Consider the following 21,430-nt stretch of genomic DNA (forward strand, 5'->3'; position numbering starts at 1 on the left):
CTTCCGGCCCGTTTCGTGCCGATCCCGCTCATCGTCTTCCGACGCGCCGGCCTCTTCTTCTTGTTCGCTTCTGCAATTAGCCCTGCGTGGCTGCGGACTATTATTGCGTACCGATACGAATCGCGATGACCGCGTCACGGCCTAAAACTCGGTCTGAAGAACTGAACTGGGTCAGGGTGCCTCGGGAACAAAACACACGAAATTTCGATGACAATGACTCGAAGGTGAAAGCACAATATATCTTATAAAATTTCGATTCTCCAAATTTTCTCAATGGAGAACACTGTTAGAATTTTAAACCAAAATTATTTCTGGTACAATTTCGAAGAAAAATATATTTAAAAATTCCGATCAAATATTTTTTAAATAAAATTATAATAACGTTTCATCCTCCCGCTCGCCTTGAATTCTTACAATTAGGGAAGAATCCCGAAAAGACCAAATAAATTAATTCTACTCCAATTTGAATTCTTGAATAATGTAGCAATGAAATTGGAAAAATAGTTCGAATAATATAGCAATCAAACTAGAGAAACTTTCATACGTTTGAAATCATGATACGTTGTTACTATCGCTGCGCTTGATTCTCGTGCGTTGCAAGAAAGGAAACAAAGAGAGAAAGAAGAATATCATTTCCTGATACAAAGAGAAATCCTCGAACTTCGTGACCGAATGGATTTCCTTTTCGTAGGCACTCGTGCGAGGCACGAAAGACTTCAACGGAAATGCTCGCACCTGGATACCAACTCGAGAGCATTAATCTGCCCATATGTGTGTGGTATAAACGTGGATTATAAAAAAGGCGACTTTTCCTAGCAAGAAAAAGTCATAAAGAAAAAGTCACGTTTCTCTCGCGCCGCGTTAAATCCATCTCAAAGAAAAGGCAAGGCCCATAATCGGCTAATCGTGATCCTAACGAGCGCTTCTCTTCGCTCTGATGCATCGCGACGTTTGACTTATTATAGCATACTTGAGAAAAGCTCAGGTCGCGAATGCGGCTAAGAATGATGATGCGGGTCGAACGTGACTTTATTTACATCACATTCCGTTTCTCTCTCTGCTTGAAACCATTGAGCGGAACTATTGTGTGTTCTTTAGTTGCATAACAAATTCTGCCACCGGCCAGTTAAGAACAATGAATTATCTGATCTACATTTAATCCTTCTGCATAACTTTATATTTTTCTATTCTTGCCATATATTACTGTTATAGTCTAGAATTACGTGCATAAGAATTTATTATTGCCAAATGAGTATCGTGCATTATAATATATTATTGCCAAATATATAAAACAAAGAAAAATTAAAACACAGAGATGTGGGAAAATATTTTAATTCATTAAGAATCAAAAAGATTGAGATGTATTTGGGACAAAATTGTGTTTTCAACTAATGTTTTAAAGAATTATTAATACTATAAATATTGCACCTAATCTTGTCTCACATTAAATACGTGAGACACCTATATCGACCGTGACAGTTTCCCGCATCTCACGCTTAATTAGCACACATACGCAGGAACATCTCGAGGTTAATGGGTGATCTCAATTTTTATCGCGAACTGAGAGATTCCCATGTTCGATGGTGCAAAGATGCGAAGCGTGGAATCTTGGCTTTCTCGAAGAAACGCATCCTCTGCATGCTGCATAGTCGCATGTATTACAAGAACCGCTTTTTATCGATCAACACGGATCGTTACCGAGAGCTCTGTGCTGAACCGAACAGTCCGCTTTCAGACCGGCCAATTATACAATACGGCGAGCATCATCCAGCGGCTTGGCTCGCGGTTTTGTTACGACTCGCGATCGCGACCCATTTCTCCTTGTCTCGCGCAAAAGCACATGTGGTAGAAATGAAAGTGGAACTTTGACGAAAGCGCGCATTTTTGTCCGCTTTACAATTGCCGATCCACGAGCAAGGGAATCTTGGAGATTTTCTCGACGATAGACGATGATGACCACGAACGATCCATGAGCTGTCAGCCGGTGTTAATTAACGCGATCGTAAATTAGTAAGTCGGAAAGCGGCATAATACGCGACTCTCAAATTCCATTAGAATGAGTATACGATTTCAAGCGAATTTAATATTAATTTTTTCGCTCAGTGAAAATTTGTGACTAATTTATTTAATAAGTATAAGAGTTAATTTTATAAGAGTAATTGTAACTTATAATATTGTCAGTGCGTCTCTGTATTAAAGTCGCTAATTAAGTCAACTGTACAGTCACAATAAAGCTGAGAACACATTAAAAATCTAGAGCAACCTGTGTTTATTAATAATTACAGGAAGAACAAATTCGCGCACTACTGACGTTTGTAGTGTTATACTAACGTTGTCATTCCTCGAGGAACATATTAATTATACGCGCTCGTGATTTACCGTTTGACATAGCTGATAACGGATGACGAGCCAAGAATGACTAAGAGTCAATCGGACAAGGAAATGATCGTCTCATTGGCGATTCGCGACGCTTTCGATCGATCCGACCGATTGTATAAGGGATCGCGATTCCATATGCGAGCTCTTTAATTAAAGGCAAAACCGGAAACATCAGGTCCCGCCTCTAGCTCTCGATCTGAAACTACTATCGACTTCACGCTTAATATTTTACGCATGCAAGGCGAGCACGCGCACATTCAGCAAACGGTGATCCCAAGCCGTGTAAACACGTTAATGTATATATAGGCGTCATAGATAACAACCTGACGTCAGGCAGGTGCATGTGCATAATGAATTCTCGCGGTGACGCAATCAGGCATTACTCATGGTTAATGAGTGGCTTTTAAATAGTCGTATTGTCAGGAAGAAAAAAGAAATATTTTGTCACAAGAAATAGAAAAATTATTGTTCAAATATTCGCAATGGAAAACATGAAATGTCATATTAGTGCATTAAAGCGAGACAATAATGTTAGAGATTCGAAAGGTGAGAAGTGATAAAATTTCTAAGATTTCTTTTGCTTTGTATGTTTATGCGAATGTTTGAAGAGATTTGTCTGCAGGAAAAATAATTATATCCGGAAGTAAAATAGAAGTCACATACACTGTCATTTGGAAGAAAGTTGCTATCTTGTCGGATGCACAACTGCATCATGGAGATAATGTTGCAGACCTTTTCCCCGACCCATTCTCCTTTCTTCTCCGATAGTCACATTGTGTATTAATATAATCTTATATTCTCATTCTTGTATATTAATGTATAAATTATTATTAATGAATTTATTCTCACTTACTCTTCGCATATATTAATATTAATATGTATATTAATTATATTATCTATATATTTTTTATTTAAATATTTAATTATCGGAGTAAATTGAAATCTTATGTCTCTTTCTTTCTCTCTCTTCTTATTTCTTTTATATCGCTTATTATTACATCCTTGGCACTTGCTGTATGCATATAACGGATAATTATTCAGATCCTATTTGTACGTAGGCACGAGCCTTCTACACGTAGGTCAAAAATAAGGCGACAGGCATAACGCGGAAAGATAGAGAACGTGGGTAGGCAGACGCAGGCAGAGCGTAGTGCCGGGCATTGTCTCTGAGACCGTTGGTCGTTGCCTAAGTGGCTTGTTTCCACGCTTTCGTGGCTTTCCGTAGTCGCCCCTGGGTAGGACTCGCGTTTGTCCATGTACGAAATTCGAAGCTCGCTTTTTTTTAGCCGAGCAAAAGTTATTATTATCTTAGAAACCGATTACGCCAACGAATTGAATTACAAATGAAATGCTCTAACATTAATTTCGCTGCGTCGAGAATGTTCAATTCGAAATGTAGAAAAAAAAAGGGAAAGCTCAATTAAACAATGTGTTTAATAGTGACAAGCAAACATTGACGCTAACAGAAAATTTACGAGAAAAGTATGATAATGAAAAATAAGAATAGCAGAACGGAGAGAAATAAATACATAGATTTGAAATTTCTTGTTCCAGACTCTGAAGAATTCAGCAGAGCACATCGCGTGCTCTCGCTCGTCGAAAAAAAAACAAAAAAAAAAAAACAATCGAGGTGTAATTTAGTGTTTGCCCGGCAGGCAAATTCAACCGTGTCTACGAATTGCAATTTCGATCGCGTTATAGCGTTGTAAAAAAAATAAAAGCACGTTTGAAATTCAGATTCGTGTGCACCGATTTCTGCGATATTCGCGAAGGACTATTTACTTACATTTCTATACAGAGAGAATTTTCTTTTAGAATTTACCCTGAAAATCATGGTAATCGTGGGACAATATGGTATAAAAAGAATTTTATAAGAATTTCTCAGATTAATATTTATTGTGTGTATCACAATAAAAAATAATAATATCTATCACAATAAAATATAAAATATGTTTGATTAATTTTACTAAAAGTATAGTATGGTAAAATTTATTAAAGGTATGGCAAAATTAATCAAACATATTTTTAAAATTCTTTCCATACCATATTGTCCCACGATCATCATGATTTTCAGGGTAAATTCTAATTGTAAGAGAAAATTCTCTCTGCGTATAGAAAAAAGAACTTTCGTTATTTTTTCTTTTCCTTTTTTTTCTTCCTTTCTCGATTCGCTTCTCGTGGAGGAGAAAATTGCGCAAGAAAGAACACACATGCAATGCAATACCAATACTTGGCACGGTAAATGAGCAACCCGGTGTTGGAGGCGAACGCGAGTAACCCTAACCGTCTTGCTTGGCCGTTTCAGGATGGCTCACGAATACCACAGTGTCTCTCGGAAAGGCGTAACAAAAAAGAGGAAACGAAATGTTTAAGATAATTAAACAGAAACTGTAAAAAAATAAAGCCAATTATGAGACGAGAGAAATTTAGTTTACTCTAGCGATACAGCTAGATATGACTGATACAGCGCGAAGAAAGTAGAAAAAGTACGTATATTATGGTACTTTTAGTGAAAATATTCTAATCTCAGTTGTTGCGCAATTAATTTAAAACTTAGAAAGAGAGAAAGAGAGATCATAAATATCAGAGAGAAATCAGTTTGTTAAAAAAAATTTGTTTCTTTAATATAAAATAAAATAAAAAGAAATACTTTGCGATTATTAGCTATTATATTAGCTTATGGAAAATTGCTCGAGTCTACCTAGGTATTGCTCGATTCTAGTAGGTCTTATGGGGCCTGTAATTGGGTCTATCTCCTGTTCCTCAAACGACAGATGGAAGTGCATTTTCGATCGTTCGAGTTCCGCGTTATCGACTTACATAATCAATGCGCTGCATGCTTGTACACATCGTTGGCAGCAAATTTTCCGTAGAACGGACGGCGTAATGTTGGAAAGCGACTGTGTCCGTTAGACACGAAGGTGAAAATTTCCAGCCGGTTAAAGTTAGAATATCTCTCGTCTTGCGATTGTCCGCCGTAGGGCTTTTCTATCTTTAACTAGCGTTGGAGAGGAAAACGTCGAGAACTTTTGTTCCAGGTGTTTGCATTTGCTTCAGCAGTCTCTATCATTACTCGATAATATACGTAGTTGTCAATGCGATCAATGACACACTGAATGATACGGTCGACTTTTGCAACACGACTGACTGACAGCGATGCGTTTTAGTTTCGTAAGGTAACACATGCTGCATTTATTATATTAAACTGTCTGTGTAGTGCAACATTCTACACACGGTCGGATAACGAGAGATAGATATCTCTAAATTAAATAGAGGTATTATAGATAAAGATATTTTTAAAAAAAGAAAAAAAGATCCTTATAAAATTATTAATCTCATCAAACAGATAAGACGCGTTGCAATGATAAGTGCAATTATCGAAAAATCGTTCTTAATCGAGATAAGCAGAATCTCGAAGAGCCGGTCAGTGTTTTAAGTATGATAAGTGAGTCATTTCACCTTTGTTCGTCATTTTGTAATGAAACGGGCAGTAATTTAACATAAGATATAAAATCGAAGAAAAGACAAGACTTCACGCTCGCGAAAGTGGAGCACCAGTTGCAACGCGTCGTAGCTATAGTTGCATATGTACATACATGCAACCGTGCACAACATATGGATTGCATTATGTATATATGAAAGCAGACTTGGCTATGTTTCTCATTAAAAATTATTTCCTACCTATGTTCTCTTTTACAAAGGATGATATCGCGAATATATTGCGAACGAGGAAAGCAAAATTCACCTCGTTAAAACCGCTGCGATGCAGAGATAGAGACGGTGCTTAATTATTTTTAATCTAATTATATAAACAAGCAAAATATTACGTAAGTTTTATCTTGTAATTATTATTGCAAAAATGATGAATCAATCATATATGTATATATTTCATTACTTAAGTGAAAACGCTGCAATATTTTCCTCACTTTTCCTTCCTCTCTGTTTTTAGTATCTTATAAATTTTAAATACTTATAAATAAGTGATTTTATTTCAGTATTTTCCTGATTGATGCTTTGATTTTATCATTTTTTTAAAATCAGTTTTTTATCATTTAATTATATTCGACAATTAAAAAATAAGGATATGATTCTATTGCTTGTAATTAGTTCTGAATTATATTACTTTTTTCCCGAATCAAATTAAGTGAGAATATTCATACAATTAATCTAACGATAAGAAATATTTTTAAGTAATATTCTTTAAGTACTCACCTCCAATTTGGTGGAATATTCCTCGGCTAAGGCCTCGGCTTGCTTCGTCAGCTCCTGATTCCTCTCGAGCAAGGCCTTGCCGAGTTCAGCGGCCAAGACGAGGTCTCTCTCGCGTTGTTTCAGCAGCTCGGTGGGATCCTGCACAACATCCTCTTGGTCCAGCGAGTGCCTCCTCGCCTGGAGATCCGATATCATGTCCTCCAGAACATACGGCTCTGCCTGACTGTCCTTTTTAGGCAGCATCGCGAAAATTATTGGCGTTTCACTCACGGCGAACGTCACTTTTACCCCTTATCGCGGATCAAACTCGCGTAATTCGATCGATGTATCGTAGACGCGCGCGCGGGAAACACTTAAACGAATACTTCGGCACACATCAGATGCATTTGTCACGGATATAACACACGGATATAATGCTAGTGATGCCGTCACAATCGACTCTCCCTCGTAAACGTCGAACGATCGTGCGTGGGCAGCGCCGGGCTATCAAGCGCCATTGATTAGCTGAAATCAATTAATTCCGGATTTTCATTCTTGACACATGAAACGTCGAAGAGGCGACGTTGAGATGTTCGGATATGAGATAGACGAACAAAATTTTATGAAACTCAAAGAACCAAGCTTAATGAAACGTTTACATTATTGGATTACATTGATTATAAGATCGCGACGAGGAAACGATTTCTGCCGAGCACGTATTAGCTGATTATCACGCGAATGATAAGAAAACACAGAAATATAATACATTTATCACGGCTACCACACTCAAAACAATAAAATACCTTTATGCGCCACGCGATTGAGTTACAAATCATTATAAAAGACCGTTTATACAAGCGTAAATAAATCTTATCTATCCATTTGTGTGCTCGTGTAAGTATTTTTCTATATTTCGCAGAGCTTATGATATTTTTTTATATTCCAGTAAAAAATCATTTTAATGTTTTAGAATGAGTCATCAATGTTGTATTTATTTTTACTGGTTTTCAAAAGAATCTTTTTAAAAATTTTCATTTTTATATATTTTTATTAGAAATATGAAAAAATATTTATGCGATAAATCTATGTGTAATTTTTATTTTCCAACACATTTTTTATTTAGCTTTAGTGTAATGTATTTATCATATTTATCAATAAAAGATTCCTTTATATATTTCAATTATTTCAATAAAGAAAAAGTATTAATAATGCTCTTTCACAAAAAATAAGTATTAGATGCATTTATGAGTATTTCTTTTCTCTCGAAATTCATTTCATCGTTGAAAAAGACCGTGAGAAATATCGGTCCGCCGTTTGAAAAGACTTTACAGTTTATCTGGACCGCATGCGATCCAAAAGCCATCGAGTCGTTGAAATCTCGCAAGTCCTGCGTGAAGCACGCGATTGAAGAACTACATGAATAACGCATAACGCACTCACCTCTGAACTTATACGAATCACAATGAATCGTTTGCGGTTATCCCGTTGAATTTTTCCCTCGAATATCGCGCTTCTTTCTTCAATCGCGCTCGACCGCTACCGGAAGCGATCGGCGATCCTGACATTGCGCTCGATGCACTCGTAATCATACAGATGTAAATAGGCCGATCGTTCTATCACCGTTGACAACATCATCAGCACTATCAAAGACGACGACGACGACGACGACGACGACGACTCTTCGAGAATATCGATCGCGGCAGCTTGCCGCGTTATCGATCAGCTGGTTGTCATTTCTTTGACATTTCTTACACTTAGCAGCTGACTGTTACATATTCTCCGAGTCGAACGAAGGGACTGCTCTTATTACGGATGCACGATTTGCGAATATTGCTCTTCGCGAATTGTCCCCGTTATTTGGAACAAGGTCACTGGAATGGAAAGTCTGCCGAATTGCGACACAAAGTTTCGTTCGCCTATTTCCTCGAAACATTGAGATGCTAATTCACGTAGACCTCTTGTGAACCGAGAGGCAAAGATCGATGGTTCTTGAGCACCGCTTAAAATACTGCACAGTCTTCCATTTATCCGTATAAATCGCATTCAGTTTAATTTCATCATAAGAGGAATCGTAAAAAAAAGATCAATGGTTCTTAGACACTGTTCATTTCGGAGTAATGAAATAGGAATCTTCTCTAATGAGATCAAGTTAAAGTTTTTCTTGCGCATCTCGTTTATTCGCAATGAGCGTCCGCCGCTTCTGCAATAAGAATTTTTAAAAAATTTAATCGTCATTGCTCCATCATTTGTATAAATTATTTCGACGAGCTATCGACTTCGATTATGATGTCATATTCCGAATATTAACATTTCAGATATTTCTACGAATAACTCGTTAAACGTATGTAATGTAACGTGTTATTTTTGTCGTGTGTGTACAATTAATAAGTCACGAAGAAAAAATTAACGTTTCATTTTAGACATTTTAGAGAAATCGTCTTTTAAGTGAAAATAAAGTATATATAATAGCGTATATTTATTAACGTTAAACCTCAATTTTGCAGGGTATTCAAGTGTATCCAAGTTTCAGGACAAGTTTCACCATAAGCTAGGCGAAACCTACTCTAGACCTCACTACGAAGTTTCAACTCGCGAAAGAAAAAAAGAAAATAATAATAACTTAGGATCGAGTCGATCGAGCGAACGTGTGGGTGGATTTAATCACGCGCGATAGATTTCGTTGACACACAGGCCGCCTAAAAATCAATTTGCGCGAATTAATTCGATGCGTGGGAGTCCGCTCCATGTACGATAGAAATCCTCGAAGCAATTGCGTCGCATTATCTTTGAATAGCAACAAAACGATTCGAATGGTCACGGACGAGCACGTGTGTCAATTTACGTTTATCGATTCTGACGTCGGCTTAGTGCTCGATTCTGTTTCTCTTTCTTTCTACGCGCCCTCGCCGCCACACACGAATCCAATAAAGGGGATGAATCCTAGGCAGACCAATGGTGCAACGATGCCAAGCTAATCGTTAATTCGATCGCCGATCAAGATAACAACTCGCGAGCACGTTCCCCGTTTGACGTCACTTCGTAATCACCCTTTAGTAATTTTCCACCGTACCAGGTGTTTTATAATTTTCTTTGATTACAGATCTTTCGTCAAAAATTAAAGAAATTTTCTAGATTAAATCCTATGAATATATAATGTTCCTATATTCTATCAAACTTTTGCTAAATGTAAAAAAAAGATTCGAGAGACCTTGGATATTCTAATACAGTCTTCTATACCCTCTAGTTCTTTCTCGTTTTTGCAGTAAAAATCTTACAGTGTGCAATCAATATAATATCTTGATAAATATTAGAGATATTCCTTCCTCGAGAAAATTGAAAAAATAAACACTATTAATAACACACACCTGAACACTCCACGTCGTACAAATTGATTAAAACACGCGCGGCACTTAAAAAATACTCGATCGCGGGGATGTGAGAGGAATAATCACCCGGATCTCTCGCACATAAAGTCGAGTCTACCTGCTGGCGCGGTCGGCCAGGTAGTGAGTCACTAGCCGTGAGTGGAAAATAAATATTACGGAATCGTACAACGTGTGCTCTCCACGAGAACTACCAGCGACTTCTCCCACCAGGTTGCCGTTGAAAGTAATTCGTTCGGCTCGATGTACCCGCCCGCTCGCTCGCTCGGCTCTTTGTGTCGGTTCGTGTAAACACGGGAGAATTTGCAATAATATATGGCACCTCACATCTTTTATTTATAAAATAAGATTTAATTAGATTTTGAAAATGTAAAGTTAACTTTTCGCTGTCGTATTTCTCGTCGAAATTAAATAGAAGCAGCCACGAATGTCCAAATCTAATAGAGCTAATAGACGTGAAAGAATAATTACTATTCTCGCGATACTAAGATATTATGTAACTTTATATTTTCATTAATTCATAACTCTAATTTAACTAGAATTCCACTGAACGGCATTGTGATTTTTACTCCAACTTTATCTCATAATCGTGATGCCTGCCTAACAATTATACCTTTGTCCATGGCACACGCTCTCTCCGACCACTGCTTCAGTATCGATCGAAGCAGTATCTGACTACTAAAAATCTTGACTCCCGAAATCGCTGGTTGTACTCCAAATGGCGAAACGCGATCGATTCTATCGATGGAATTTTGCACGACGAATCTACGATACCAATAATGGAGTTTGCGAGAGACACTGCGCGACTAACGATGGTCGGAACCTGAGAGGTTCCGCGCGTTCGTTACCCGCGAGGCGGGCAGAACCGATCGACCCGGCGACCTTCCCCTCCGGAGGTGAACTAACATCTCCCCCGTCTGCATCCTCGAGCGTGTACCCCCACTACTTGACCCACCTGGCCGAACCACCACCTGACTGGATTCCACCGAATATCCACGGATCTCGCACTTAACACACCCATAGCATGTTTGTGAAACTCTCAACAACGAGATGAGTGGATCTGACGGTAGATCATCAATGATCGATGTGTTGATTATTTTTTATTACTCATCTCTCGAAAATATCTAGAGAATGTCGCTACGTTTGCGGCTAAACGGAAGAAAAAAAATGGAAAAAACATGGATAGTTTAAGACTTACCTAGGACGATGTAATTATTTTGTAGATTTCTCATTTTTGCGTGACGGCTGATGTATCTGCATATAATCCTCCTGCGCTCTAATCTTGTTTCCACTTGAAATGAAATGCATTAGGCGGCTGTTTACCTCAGCGATCGATACACGCGAATTAGCCGAGAAATTTATCTGTGTAGTCATCGGTATATTTTTCTGATCTCATTGCGGCTCTCAGGTTTCACTGGAATAATAAAAACAAATTTTTTTATTAAAATTCTCGTTGCTTGCAACTTTACATTAATTTGCATAATATATAATGAATAACTGATTGAATGCGGGAAGTAAATTTGCATGCTTTCGATTCCAATTCCTAGCTCGCGAAAGAATTTGTAATTTAAATGAATTTTCGGAGCATAATATGTAACGCATCACGTGCAAATGTATTAACAGATGTAGAAGATTCATAATTCGATCAGGTAGAAATGAATTTCCGCAAGCACCCGAAACGTTCCGCAAATGTTACGTCGCTGAACCTATCGCTTGGCAACCGGAAGTATCAACAGAAGCAGCCACATTTTGCCGTACAGCTGCCTCAAATGCGCGGGGTGGCAGATGTCTTTCTCAAATGTCAGCGCCCAATGTCATTGGGAAGATCGTGACTGGAGAGCAAGGCAGCTCTGCATGGATCTTCGTGATCGACGAGGCCGATCGCGAGGAAGACGCCGATGTCTAAATCCTTCTTAAACTATCTCCTATGAATCTGTTGTAAAAAAAAGTAGGTACACGGGATAACCTTCGGGAAATTTTTCTTTAAAAATTCAGTAATAATTATTCAAATTTTAGAATCGTCGAGGAATAAGCTCGTCAAAGAGAAAAGACTCTTAAAAAATGGCGTACAGACAACAACCAGCGGCTCAGGACGAACTGGAGTTGGAGACGATGGCGGAGGCTGAGCTGTCGAGGTTAAAGAGGCAATATAGAATAATGGAGAACGATCGGGCAACGTGCGCTGAAGACGCGAGATTACAACTTCGCAATCAGCAGAACATGATCGAGCGCCTGGAGTATGAAAAGGCCGAACTCGTACTGGCGATCAAAACTGCGAGATCGAAGGCGTTTACTCGTAAAGATGAGAAGATGGACGAGAAGCTGAAGTGTTTGCTGGCTAAACGAGCCAAATATATTGAATTGATAGAAACTGAGAAGCAGCAGATAAACGAACTCGACGAGCAAATTGACAAGGTTGCTGATATTGTCGATATCGAGTCTAGATCTATATAAATTAAAAACTTGAATTGAATACAATCATCGATTCGTAAATCTGAGAATAGAATCTTCAGACTACAAGCTTAACTATAACTATTACATGACCGCGATCGTAGTTATTAATAATAAATGAAAGGAGTCATTACGTCAATTATCTTTATACGCGCTTTATAATAAGCCACTTTCATCCGCGACATTACAACGAATCTTGTTGCAGCTCTCGAAAGAAGTTACAAGTCTGAAGATGAAAATGCACAGCGATACTCAATCGAAAGAGATAGCGGCACGACACAGCAAGGCGATACTCATGCTGGAGAACCGCGTCGAAGTGGCGACGAAGAGGTTCAACCTGGTGATTGCGGAGAACGCGAGATTGCGCGTCGAAATCGAAACCTTGCTGAAGGAACGCGCGCAATTCACACAGATGTGGAACAAGCTGATCGGCCAATTGAACGTCGGCAAGCAGATCATCAACGACTTGATCGAGCAGGCGACCATTACGTTCAATCAGCGGGACGAGGAGCTCAACAAGATCCAAGCGCTTCGCGAGAGGTAGATTTTCCAGTAATAGATTTTCTCCACGTCAATGATATTGATTATAATAAAATCGTGCTATTTATACAGTTGTAAGATTTTGGCATCGCAATTTATAAAGCAACCGTGAGTCATCGTGACATTCTTCCTGTCGATCGAAAATGACTTGCGGAACGGAATCGCGAAAGTAGAAACGTTCGGCGCGGATCATTGCTTCTATAATTCAAATGGTTGTTTTGTTAATATTAATTCAGTTACCTTTGAGTTGGAATGAATATCCGTCGTCGTCGTTGAACTAGAAATTCCGGGAGCAACAGTCGACGATGGAGCCAATGGCGCATGGAGTTTCCGTAGATCACACTTTCCATTTAATTTCGTAACGGCTCCTTGATGTATTCGGTCACGGAGCGAATTTGCATATCTTCCGTATATCTTCCTGCAAAAAAAAAAAAAAATCGATCAATATGCCATCAGCTGACGAAAACATTTTTGTTTGCAGGGGTATAAGGGACCTGAAGAATCACACGTCGGAGATGTGCGAGCTGAGGAGGACCTTGGACAATGAGATGAAGCTGCAGGAGTTCCTTGGCGTGAAGGGACAGTTTCGCGAGATGGTTGATCTAAATGCGAGAAAGGAAGCTGAGAGGCAGGCTAAACGAGAGGAGAAGCAAAATAAGATAGCGGTTTTTACGCAAATTTTGCAGACAATCAAGCAATTTACTGGTATCGTAAAATAATCTTGTCTAAAATAACTAGATATTTTAAATATTTAAAAACATATTTATTTTATTCAATATTTTGTATTAATAATACAATTAAAAGATTTTAAACATATTATATTTAGCGCTTAATGTATCTATAAACATTATTTATAATAGCTTTTGCTATCAGTATTAAATTCCGATTGTAATTAACGCAACCGTAAATAAATACTGTCGGGCACACACAGGTGAGCAAGAAATCGACAAGCTCACGGCGCACTTCATCAAGCAAGAAGAGGAGAATTTCGCACTCTTTAGTTACGTGAATGAGCTGAATGACGAGCTGGAGAGTCTTCAGGTGAGAATGGAGCAGCTGACAGTAGCCATTGATGAGGCACGTGCCCAGAATGTGCATCGCGACCAGCAGCAGACTGAAACTTTGGAGAAGATTACCGTAGAACTGGAGAAACAGACAGTACTGGCGGATGCTGCTGAAGAAGATCTTGCACAGGTTAATAAATTATTCCAAATTTTACGCAGGCGTGAATTTCTCATTCTTTTCACTGAAAAAAAAAGCTTAAATTTCAGGATATTATTCAGAACAAAATATAGCTGAGAGAACAAAATAGCATAGATCTGTAACTTTTTATTAGTAAATTAATGTCACAGTTTTCAAGGATTACCTCGTTATTTTACGAATTATCCTTGTCCTTAATACAAAATTTATAGTTACACAGTTTTAATATCCGCATAATGATTTAACGAATCGCAGCCGAATATAATAAACGATTACTTATGTTCTATTTCAGTGCAACGACGTGATGGATAAGCTGTTGCGAGGAATTGATGGCCTCTTCAAGGCAATACGATGCGATAATTCGCCGATTTTAGAATTATTGGGCGACAATACTCATGTAACTATGAGCAACGTCATGCTCTACTTGGGCATTATCGAGAAACAAATCACCGAGATGTTTCACAAGGTTTACTGGATGGACAAGACCAGTAAAGTGTTGCATCTGCGGATAGACGAGGAAAGGAGACCCAGACTGAAAGTACCCACTGTTAATCGCATCGTACCTACTCAACCCTGCGTCCTGTAAGTCCCTTTACTTCCCTCTTGCTCTTCCCTTCATCCTTGACTTGAGGATCATTGACGAGTATTCTCGAAGAACCGCATTTAATCCTAAACGTGGCAAAGTCTATAATTTCCATTTTATATTTAAAATATCGTATCAGTGGAAAAAAAATCAAAAAATGAAGATAGATTTTATTAATCAAGCACGTTTAAGGATAAATGTGGGTATCGAGGATACATCTAGGATACTCGACTTCCTCTGATTATTTTAACGCAACGTTCGGGTACAGCTGCATAGAGCAAGAGCAGATGCAGTTCGTCTCAGAGGGCCTTGAGATACCGCTGACACGTGCCGAAGCCATGCAGAAACTGCGACAAAGGCTCATGGACGATTACTCGGAGCTGCTTCATAACGTATCCGCCTGTCACTTACCGGCAGCTAGGAAGATTATGCAAAGACGTTTTCAATAAAGGGAATTAACGAAAATGTATTTTCTTCGCGGATTCGCGATTTGACCTTTCCTTAATGTCATAACGACACGAGGTTCATAAACAAAGTTAAATACGACGAAACCAAAAAAGAGAACATTAATTATATAAGTTAGCTTAATGTCAGCAAACAAAAAAATTATTTTATTTTATTTGAGACAGACTTGAGAGATTCTTTTTCAATGACAGCTTTTTATAAAGATAATATTAATTTATAGTTTTTTTTACAGAGAGCAACAATGTTGTTTTTTTATTCATTTACTGCCGCTTCATCATCATTAATCTGCCAAGTTTACGACCGCAGAAGTCGTAGAAGATGCTTTTATTCGCGATGCAATAATTCTTTCTCTTCTCGCACCTTCTTCTTGACGGTCTTGATAATTCGTTTTAATTCAAGAATGGTTCGCTTGATGTGAACCAGCTGTTGCTCGACGTCCTCGCTGCTCACCGTGACAGGTATCTCTTTCCTCTTGCAAATCTGCTGATACATGTTCCAACAACACGCCTTCACTTGCGTCAGCTCCAAGTTCTTTGCAGCGGCGGTCTCCTTTATTTTCGAAACAATCGTTTCCCATTTCAATGCTTGCGCTTTCGCCCGATCATATCTCTCTTGCAATTGTGCTACTTTATTATTCAATCCCATTAATACTTGCGATTTGACTTCTGTCAAGTGATGCTGCAGGTAAAGAACAATTATCTTTATAAAGTTCGAATCTTTCTCTCTCTCTAATTTTCTTTTAATTAAGAATACTATTTAAGAATAGATGTGTGAAAAGTTAAAAAAAAGATATTACGATATTAAACCTATCATCATTTAGAAGTTTGTTAATTAAAAATAAAAATTGATCAGATATAAAACACATGTGAATCTGTAAAAATGATAAGATTAATTTAAAAAGATATCTTCATAAAAAGTTCATAAATGCGTTATTTAAACCATTGAAGATCGATCGGATAGATAATTCTAGTTAAATGTTATTCAGGTAAGACAATTGATTGATAATTCAAAAATAAATAGTATAACATTAACTATGGCGATTTAAGATAATAATAGGCAATAAATCGGATATACTATTTCTGTTCCTTTGTGTTCTAGCAATTGAAGGTTTCTATCCTGATGATCAGATAATGCTTGTCTGGCCTCGACTAAAGTTTCGTAACGATTAAAAATTTCATTAATCGATTGAAACTCTCCCGTCTCGTTCATCACTCTATCCAAATAATTTTGGTACTTTCTATATTCTCCTACATATTGTTGCATTTTATCACGCACGTCACGCATATAACGCAGTTTCTGCTTCAATTCCTCGATCTAATAAAAAAAAAAAAAATTATTTATATAATCAACATAAATTCTTTATTTTTTCCTCTTTTTTTAAATTCTTGAATTGATAAAAATTTATAAAAAATCTTAAGAATCCCGACATATAATATTTCATTTATCAAGTATATTTTTATCCTACTTCTTTTTTGCACTCCTCTTGACGCTCACGTTCCTCCTTGATCTTTTGCTCCGCTCGCTCGCGTTTCTCGACGTTTTCCTTCACAAGTGTATTAAACTTTATAAAAGATTGCCGCAATAGCAATTGCTGCTTTCTCGCCTCCTCCCATTGTTCGTCCATGTGCTTACGTTTTATCTCTCGTTCCGCTTGTTTTTCTTTTAATATCTCTTCGACTCGAGCCAATTCCCGACGAGTTTTGATCACTTCGGTTGCCGGACAAACCCTCGCTTTGTCCCATTCCGGATATTTTCTGATATAGTTAAATAATAGTAATAAATACTAATATATAACTTTTAGTTATAATAAATCGAATAAATATAGTGTAAATGACAGTAATTGATTAAATTATATTTATTAAAATTTTTTTAAAATTATTTTCTTATCACTAATAAAAAGAATGTCTCAAAGTTTATAATTCTATTATATGTGTCCATCTCATATTCTAACTGATTGTTACGGTATATATTGTCTATTTTATACATCTTTATTTTTACATTTCTTACATGTGTCCTATAATTTTTTTATTAACACATTATCCTTTGATATATTAAAAATAATTGAAAGTACTTTATTACAACACTATTTCTGTCTTTTAATAATTATAATACATTACTTGATGCATTGACGTTCCTCTTGCTTGGATACAAAGTACTCCGAAACTGCTTTCTGCAGATCTGTCGTAATGACAGCTCTTTGAACGAGATCTTTCGATTCATTTAGTGCTGTGGTCATTTCTTTTTTTAATATTTTAGACTATTTATTTAACAATAACTGCGATTTTAAATAAATGTCAATCAAAGCGTATTTTCTTAAAAAATATATATATCAAGACAGAAATACGTTTACCTCTGTGGTATATACGATTAATCGATCAAACAAATTGTGAATGTAGTCGCGCATACATTTGATTCAAGAAAGATATCTATGCGACAAAATATATGTAGAATCTATATACATAATATCAAAGAGGAATAAAACCGAAGGCAGCAAAAACGTTGTTAAAAATAACGAACCGGATTTTATTTATATCATACGTACTTTATACAAGAACTATCAACAATCTTATTTAGAAAAAAGGGTGACTATCAATTTATGCGTCGAGAGAGAAAGAGAGAGCAAGAAAGAGAAAGAGAAAGAGAGAGAAATAAGGGGAGAGGGGGAGGAGGATACATAATCGCCGCGGATGACAAATATATAGCGAATCGTGTTCACGAATGGACTTCCTGGCCGAGCAGAGAAAGTTGTTTGAGCAATTGCTTGGCATTAATAAAAGTCGTAGAACCGTAAATCACGCGTTTGTTTACCCCGGCGCCGCTTCGTTGTTTCACATAGTCCACCAGGTTCTGATACTCTATATAATTGCCGCCACCTACCACAAAGACTATCACATCCTGAAACGTTGGTCGGTTCTTCGGCATCTGCTCGGTATGCTTGATCTGCTTCGGATCGAGATAGAGATAATCCTCCGTCCGCGAGGATTGCTTGGACTCCATCAGTTCATCCACTATCTTGGTGACGGGCAGAATGTGCTTCTTCACCACCAGATTCTTCACGCCCTCCATGACGAATGACGAGCCTTGATTCATCAGCTTGGAGAACATACTGACGGTCTTGGTGCCGCCGCCTTCGTAGCTGCTCTGGATCTCGGCTATCCTGGTGTAACTGCGTAATCGTTTGATGTAGACCAGCGGATTCAGATCGCAGCCGGCCGTGGTCAGAGCAGCTTCCAGTTTATTATAATCTGCGTCAGACATATTCGTGCAAATATAATACATAATAGCTAAACGTAATTTATCCTCGGGAGTACCGCAATCCGGGTCGCCGATGGTCTCCAGCACGCTTCGGTCGAGCGTTTGCTTGCTCATGATTTTTTCCTCCAGTTCAAAGAAAGTATCGAGTCGTCTCGACTTGATGGAGTTTAGAATACCTGTGGCCACCGACGTGTGCATATCTATCAAGCGTTTCATCTCCAAAAGCTGCGGCAACGAATTCACTGCACTCGTCAAGCGTGCAGTATTATTAGACACCATAGACACCGCTACTTCACTGTCGTTATCAATGCCCATAGAAGATTTAAGCTTCTTCACGTCTTCTTCGAAGGTGCGATACTGCTCAAGTTCCTCCTGTATAGCTTCCGCTACTCTGGGAAAAGGACTGCCCTTGTGCTGGCACCAGAAACGATCGCTGTTGTCCAGCTCGTAGGCGCGCGTCTTGGAGCGTGTCCCACCAGCAGGGGATCGTCCTACATTTTCTTCTACAACCAGCCTGTTGAGTGCCATCTCCAGAACATCATGCGCCAATGCCTGGTACGTCCATGTGTGATGCAGCGGTGTGGCCATATCAACGTTACGATCCAGTACAATGAGCAGAGGCCTCTGAAAACTGTAATGCCCGCTCGCGCAGGCCTCGCCCTCGAACAGATTGTTCCTCGTGTCCCACACGTTCTCCCGCAGCTTCTTGTTGATCATTTTGGCGACCATTTCTGCCGCATTGCCTCTGGGACATCTTATGATAGGCACGGTGCCTAAAGTGACGAACACTGAAAACAGACAGTCTACGATAACATCCATGACAGATTCCATCTCGGTGTCCTTGACGTCGCCGCGATTAATCGCGTGATAGGATATCATGTCACTGTTCTGATGGCGCAAGATAAACAGGTCGTCCTCCAAGGTAATGAAGTTCAGGTACTGATCGAACACCTTGTGGATGCTGGCGACGACGCCGCCGAGCAACGCCGCGGCTGCCAGGTCCTCCATCTTCTGCCGGGAGATCGGCGAGATGAAATTCAGGTGGTAGATGTCGTACAGACCGTTCTGCAGATCCTGACCGATCCTGCCAAGATTCTCGTCCGTGGGTGCGCAGAAATAGATGGCCGGCACCTCGGGGATGGAGTCACGGTCCGAGTGGAGTTGCATGTGCAACGTGATGCCCAGCTCGCGCAGCTCCTTGACGGAGATGAGCGGCGATATGATGTCCTGGCCGAGGCGATCGTAGATGAGAAGCTTCCACGTCGGCATCGCCTCCTCGTGCCGCGATTCGGGCCGATTCAGATTCAGCATCTGCTTCAGGGCGTTTATCTGACGGTCGCGTAGGCTCATGGTGACAACCTAGAGGAACCTAACCTCTCACACACACTTATAATCTTGTATCTTCTGATTCTGAAACGATGATTTATCGTTCGTCAAGTTACCTGACTCGTGAACACCACTGCGATCTCTAAAAGACAGCGAACGCGCTTTCGGTGGCGCATATATAGAGCTGCCGTCTAAATTTTCAGGAATCTGTCAACAATGTCCAGGACTTTTGAATTGTCAAATCACGACGAGAACGAGAACAGACATGTCACATGTCACGTTGGCGTTTTTTTCGGTTGATATATTCGCGTGTGACATTACCTACATATCAAGTTAGATAAAAGTTTTCCTAATAAAATATAATAATAAATAATAAATCTTTTTATTATATTATAATTACATACCTTATTCTCTGTTAATTATGTACGATTCTTCTTTCCGAGTACACAAATTATCATTATTAAAACATATATATATTTCTATAAAACAAATTTATAGCAAAATAATTCATTTTCAACAATAATATTTATTGTTACATTAAAGAGTTGATGCATTATAAATAATATTTATGCATCAAATTTGTAACCCGTCGACATTATTTATAGTTAACCTCTTTTGCGACTCTTTGCAATATAACAAACTGGGCTGCGTTCGGAGTTCGGAAACGTCGCCAGAGTGCATTCCCTCTCTTTCTATATCATTTCTCTCTCAGTGATATAGAAAGAGAGGGAATAATGCACTCGGGTGACGTTTCCGAACGCAGCCCTGAGATGTGTGTGTGTTGTTTCTCAAGGCTATTGTCTATACTTTCCATTAGTTTCCCATTTATTTTCTTTTTAAATTTTGAAAGCGAAATGCTTCTTGAATGCGTAGAAAGATAATGAAGCCGGTCCCTTAACTTCGATTCAAGGATACTTTCTTATTTTCTTTGTGTGAGTCATAAGAACAAAATGATAATTGCTTTCAGGTAGTGTATCCTTGGTATTGTGAAAATTTCAAAAGAGATATAAGTTCGATTGTATAGCGCATATAAGAGTTAAAAAAGATGGATTTTAGTTAGTATAAAATCGTCTTTGTCTGAATGATTTACGATGATGAGCAGACTTGAGAAAAATAACATTTTCTCTCACTTTTCACCTAAAATTTATAGTAAACGAATCCATCGAGAGTTCATTCGGTTCGTAAAGTTCGTACGATTCGTTTGTTCGTTCTCGTGTGCTAAACTGATTGTGAATTTTCTTGTAATACAAAAATTTAATATTTCTTCTAATATTGTGCGACAATACATAACCTGCTAATAAATATAGCGGTGAGTATACTCTTTTTGCAATATTAATATTAATATTTTACTGCATTATTTTATTGTTTCTGGCTTTCTAAATATGAATTTTATTTTATTATATTTTTACTATTCCATTCATAATCGTCTCTTTTATATGTTAAATAATATATATGTCTCTGATATTCGAATTTCTCATAATCAGATAGATATAATTGCATATTTCGAATAACAATAAATTTAAAGAAATATTCATTCGACATACCTAAATAAAAGAGGCAGGCTTCACTTCACTTTACTTTAACGATTTTGAACGGGACGAGCAGGCAGGTTGATTGGGCCGTTAGGTTGCAACAACAATAGCCGTTTCCATGTGCA

The 21,430-nt window shown here is 38.3% G+C and overlaps 4 protein-coding genes across 11 annotated transcripts in view; 1 reads left to right on the forward strand and 3 right to left on the reverse strand.

Moving 5' to 3' along the window:
• The window catches only part of LOC145940346 (bicaudal D-related protein homolog), a 35,292-nt gene extending 13,891 nt beyond the window's left edge, over positions 1–21,401 (reverse strand). The window contains exons 1-5 of one of the 8 annotated variants that reach the window (XM_083045399.1): positions 21,318–21,401; positions 13,185–13,362; positions 11,152–11,367; positions 8,011–8,770; positions 6,592–7,095 (exon numbers count right to left, since the gene is read on the reverse strand). In XM_083045399.1, the coding sequence (XP_082901525.1) occupies positions 6,592–6,834 (243 nt within the window). In that variant the 5' untranslated portion in view covers positions 6,835–7,095; positions 8,011–8,770; positions 11,152–11,367; positions 13,185–13,362; positions 21,318–21,401. Of the gene's footprint in view, positions 1–5,199; positions 5,554–6,591; positions 7,096–8,010; positions 8,771–9,190; positions 9,758–9,778; positions 9,798–9,845; positions 10,106–10,566; positions 10,857–11,151; positions 11,368–13,184; positions 13,363–13,938; positions 14,041–21,317 lie in introns of those variants that run through there. The other 7 variants (XM_083045398.1, XM_083045400.1, XM_083045397.1 and 4 more) reach the window with 7 other exon arrangements.
• On the forward strand, positions 11,719–14,731 carry LOC145940348 (coiled-coil domain-containing protein 63). Its single transcript, XM_083045407.1, has 6 exons — positions 11,719–11,901; positions 11,970–12,368; positions 12,610–12,944; positions 13,426–13,649; positions 13,876–14,138; positions 14,437–14,731. Exons 2-6 carry the CDS (start codon positions 12,015–12,017, stop codon positions 14,728–14,730), a joined length of 1,470 nt encoding a protein of 489 aa, XP_082901533.1. The 5' UTR covers positions 11,719–11,901; positions 11,970–12,014; the 3' UTR covers position 14,731.
• On the reverse strand, positions 14,908–17,294 carry LOC145940351 (coiled-coil domain-containing protein 42 like-2). Its single transcript, XM_083045410.1, has 3 exons — positions 16,658–17,294; positions 16,267–16,506; positions 14,908–15,870 (listed from the first exon to the last, which is right to left on the reverse strand). The coding sequence occupies exons 1-3, from the start codon at positions 16,814–16,816 to the stop codon at positions 15,517–15,519; spliced, it is 753 nt and encodes a 250-aa protein (XP_082901536.1). The 5' UTR covers positions 16,817–17,294; the 3' UTR covers positions 14,908–15,516.
• Slh (sec1 family domain containing Slh) lies at positions 17,427–20,306 on the reverse strand. Its single transcript, XM_083045395.1, has 3 exons — positions 20,178–20,306; positions 19,890–20,094; positions 17,427–19,816 (listed from the first exon to the last, which is right to left on the reverse strand). The coding sequence occupies exon 3, from the start codon at positions 19,795–19,797 to the stop codon at positions 17,905–17,907; it is 1,893 nt and encodes a 630-aa protein (XP_082901521.1). The 5' UTR covers positions 19,798–19,816; positions 19,890–20,094; positions 20,178–20,306; the 3' UTR covers positions 17,427–17,904.
• Positions 21,402–21,430: the final 29 nt, after the last annotated feature.

The sequence above is a fragment of the Prenolepis imparis genome, unplaced genomic scaffold, assembly GCF_030444845.1.
Source record: "Prenolepis imparis isolate NDT839.2.m4 unplaced genomic scaffold, iyPreImpa1.0 SCAF_9, whole genome shotgun sequence".
In the NCBI taxonomy this organism is placed as follows: domain Eukaryota; kingdom Metazoa; phylum Arthropoda; class Insecta; order Hymenoptera; family Formicidae; genus Prenolepis; species Prenolepis imparis.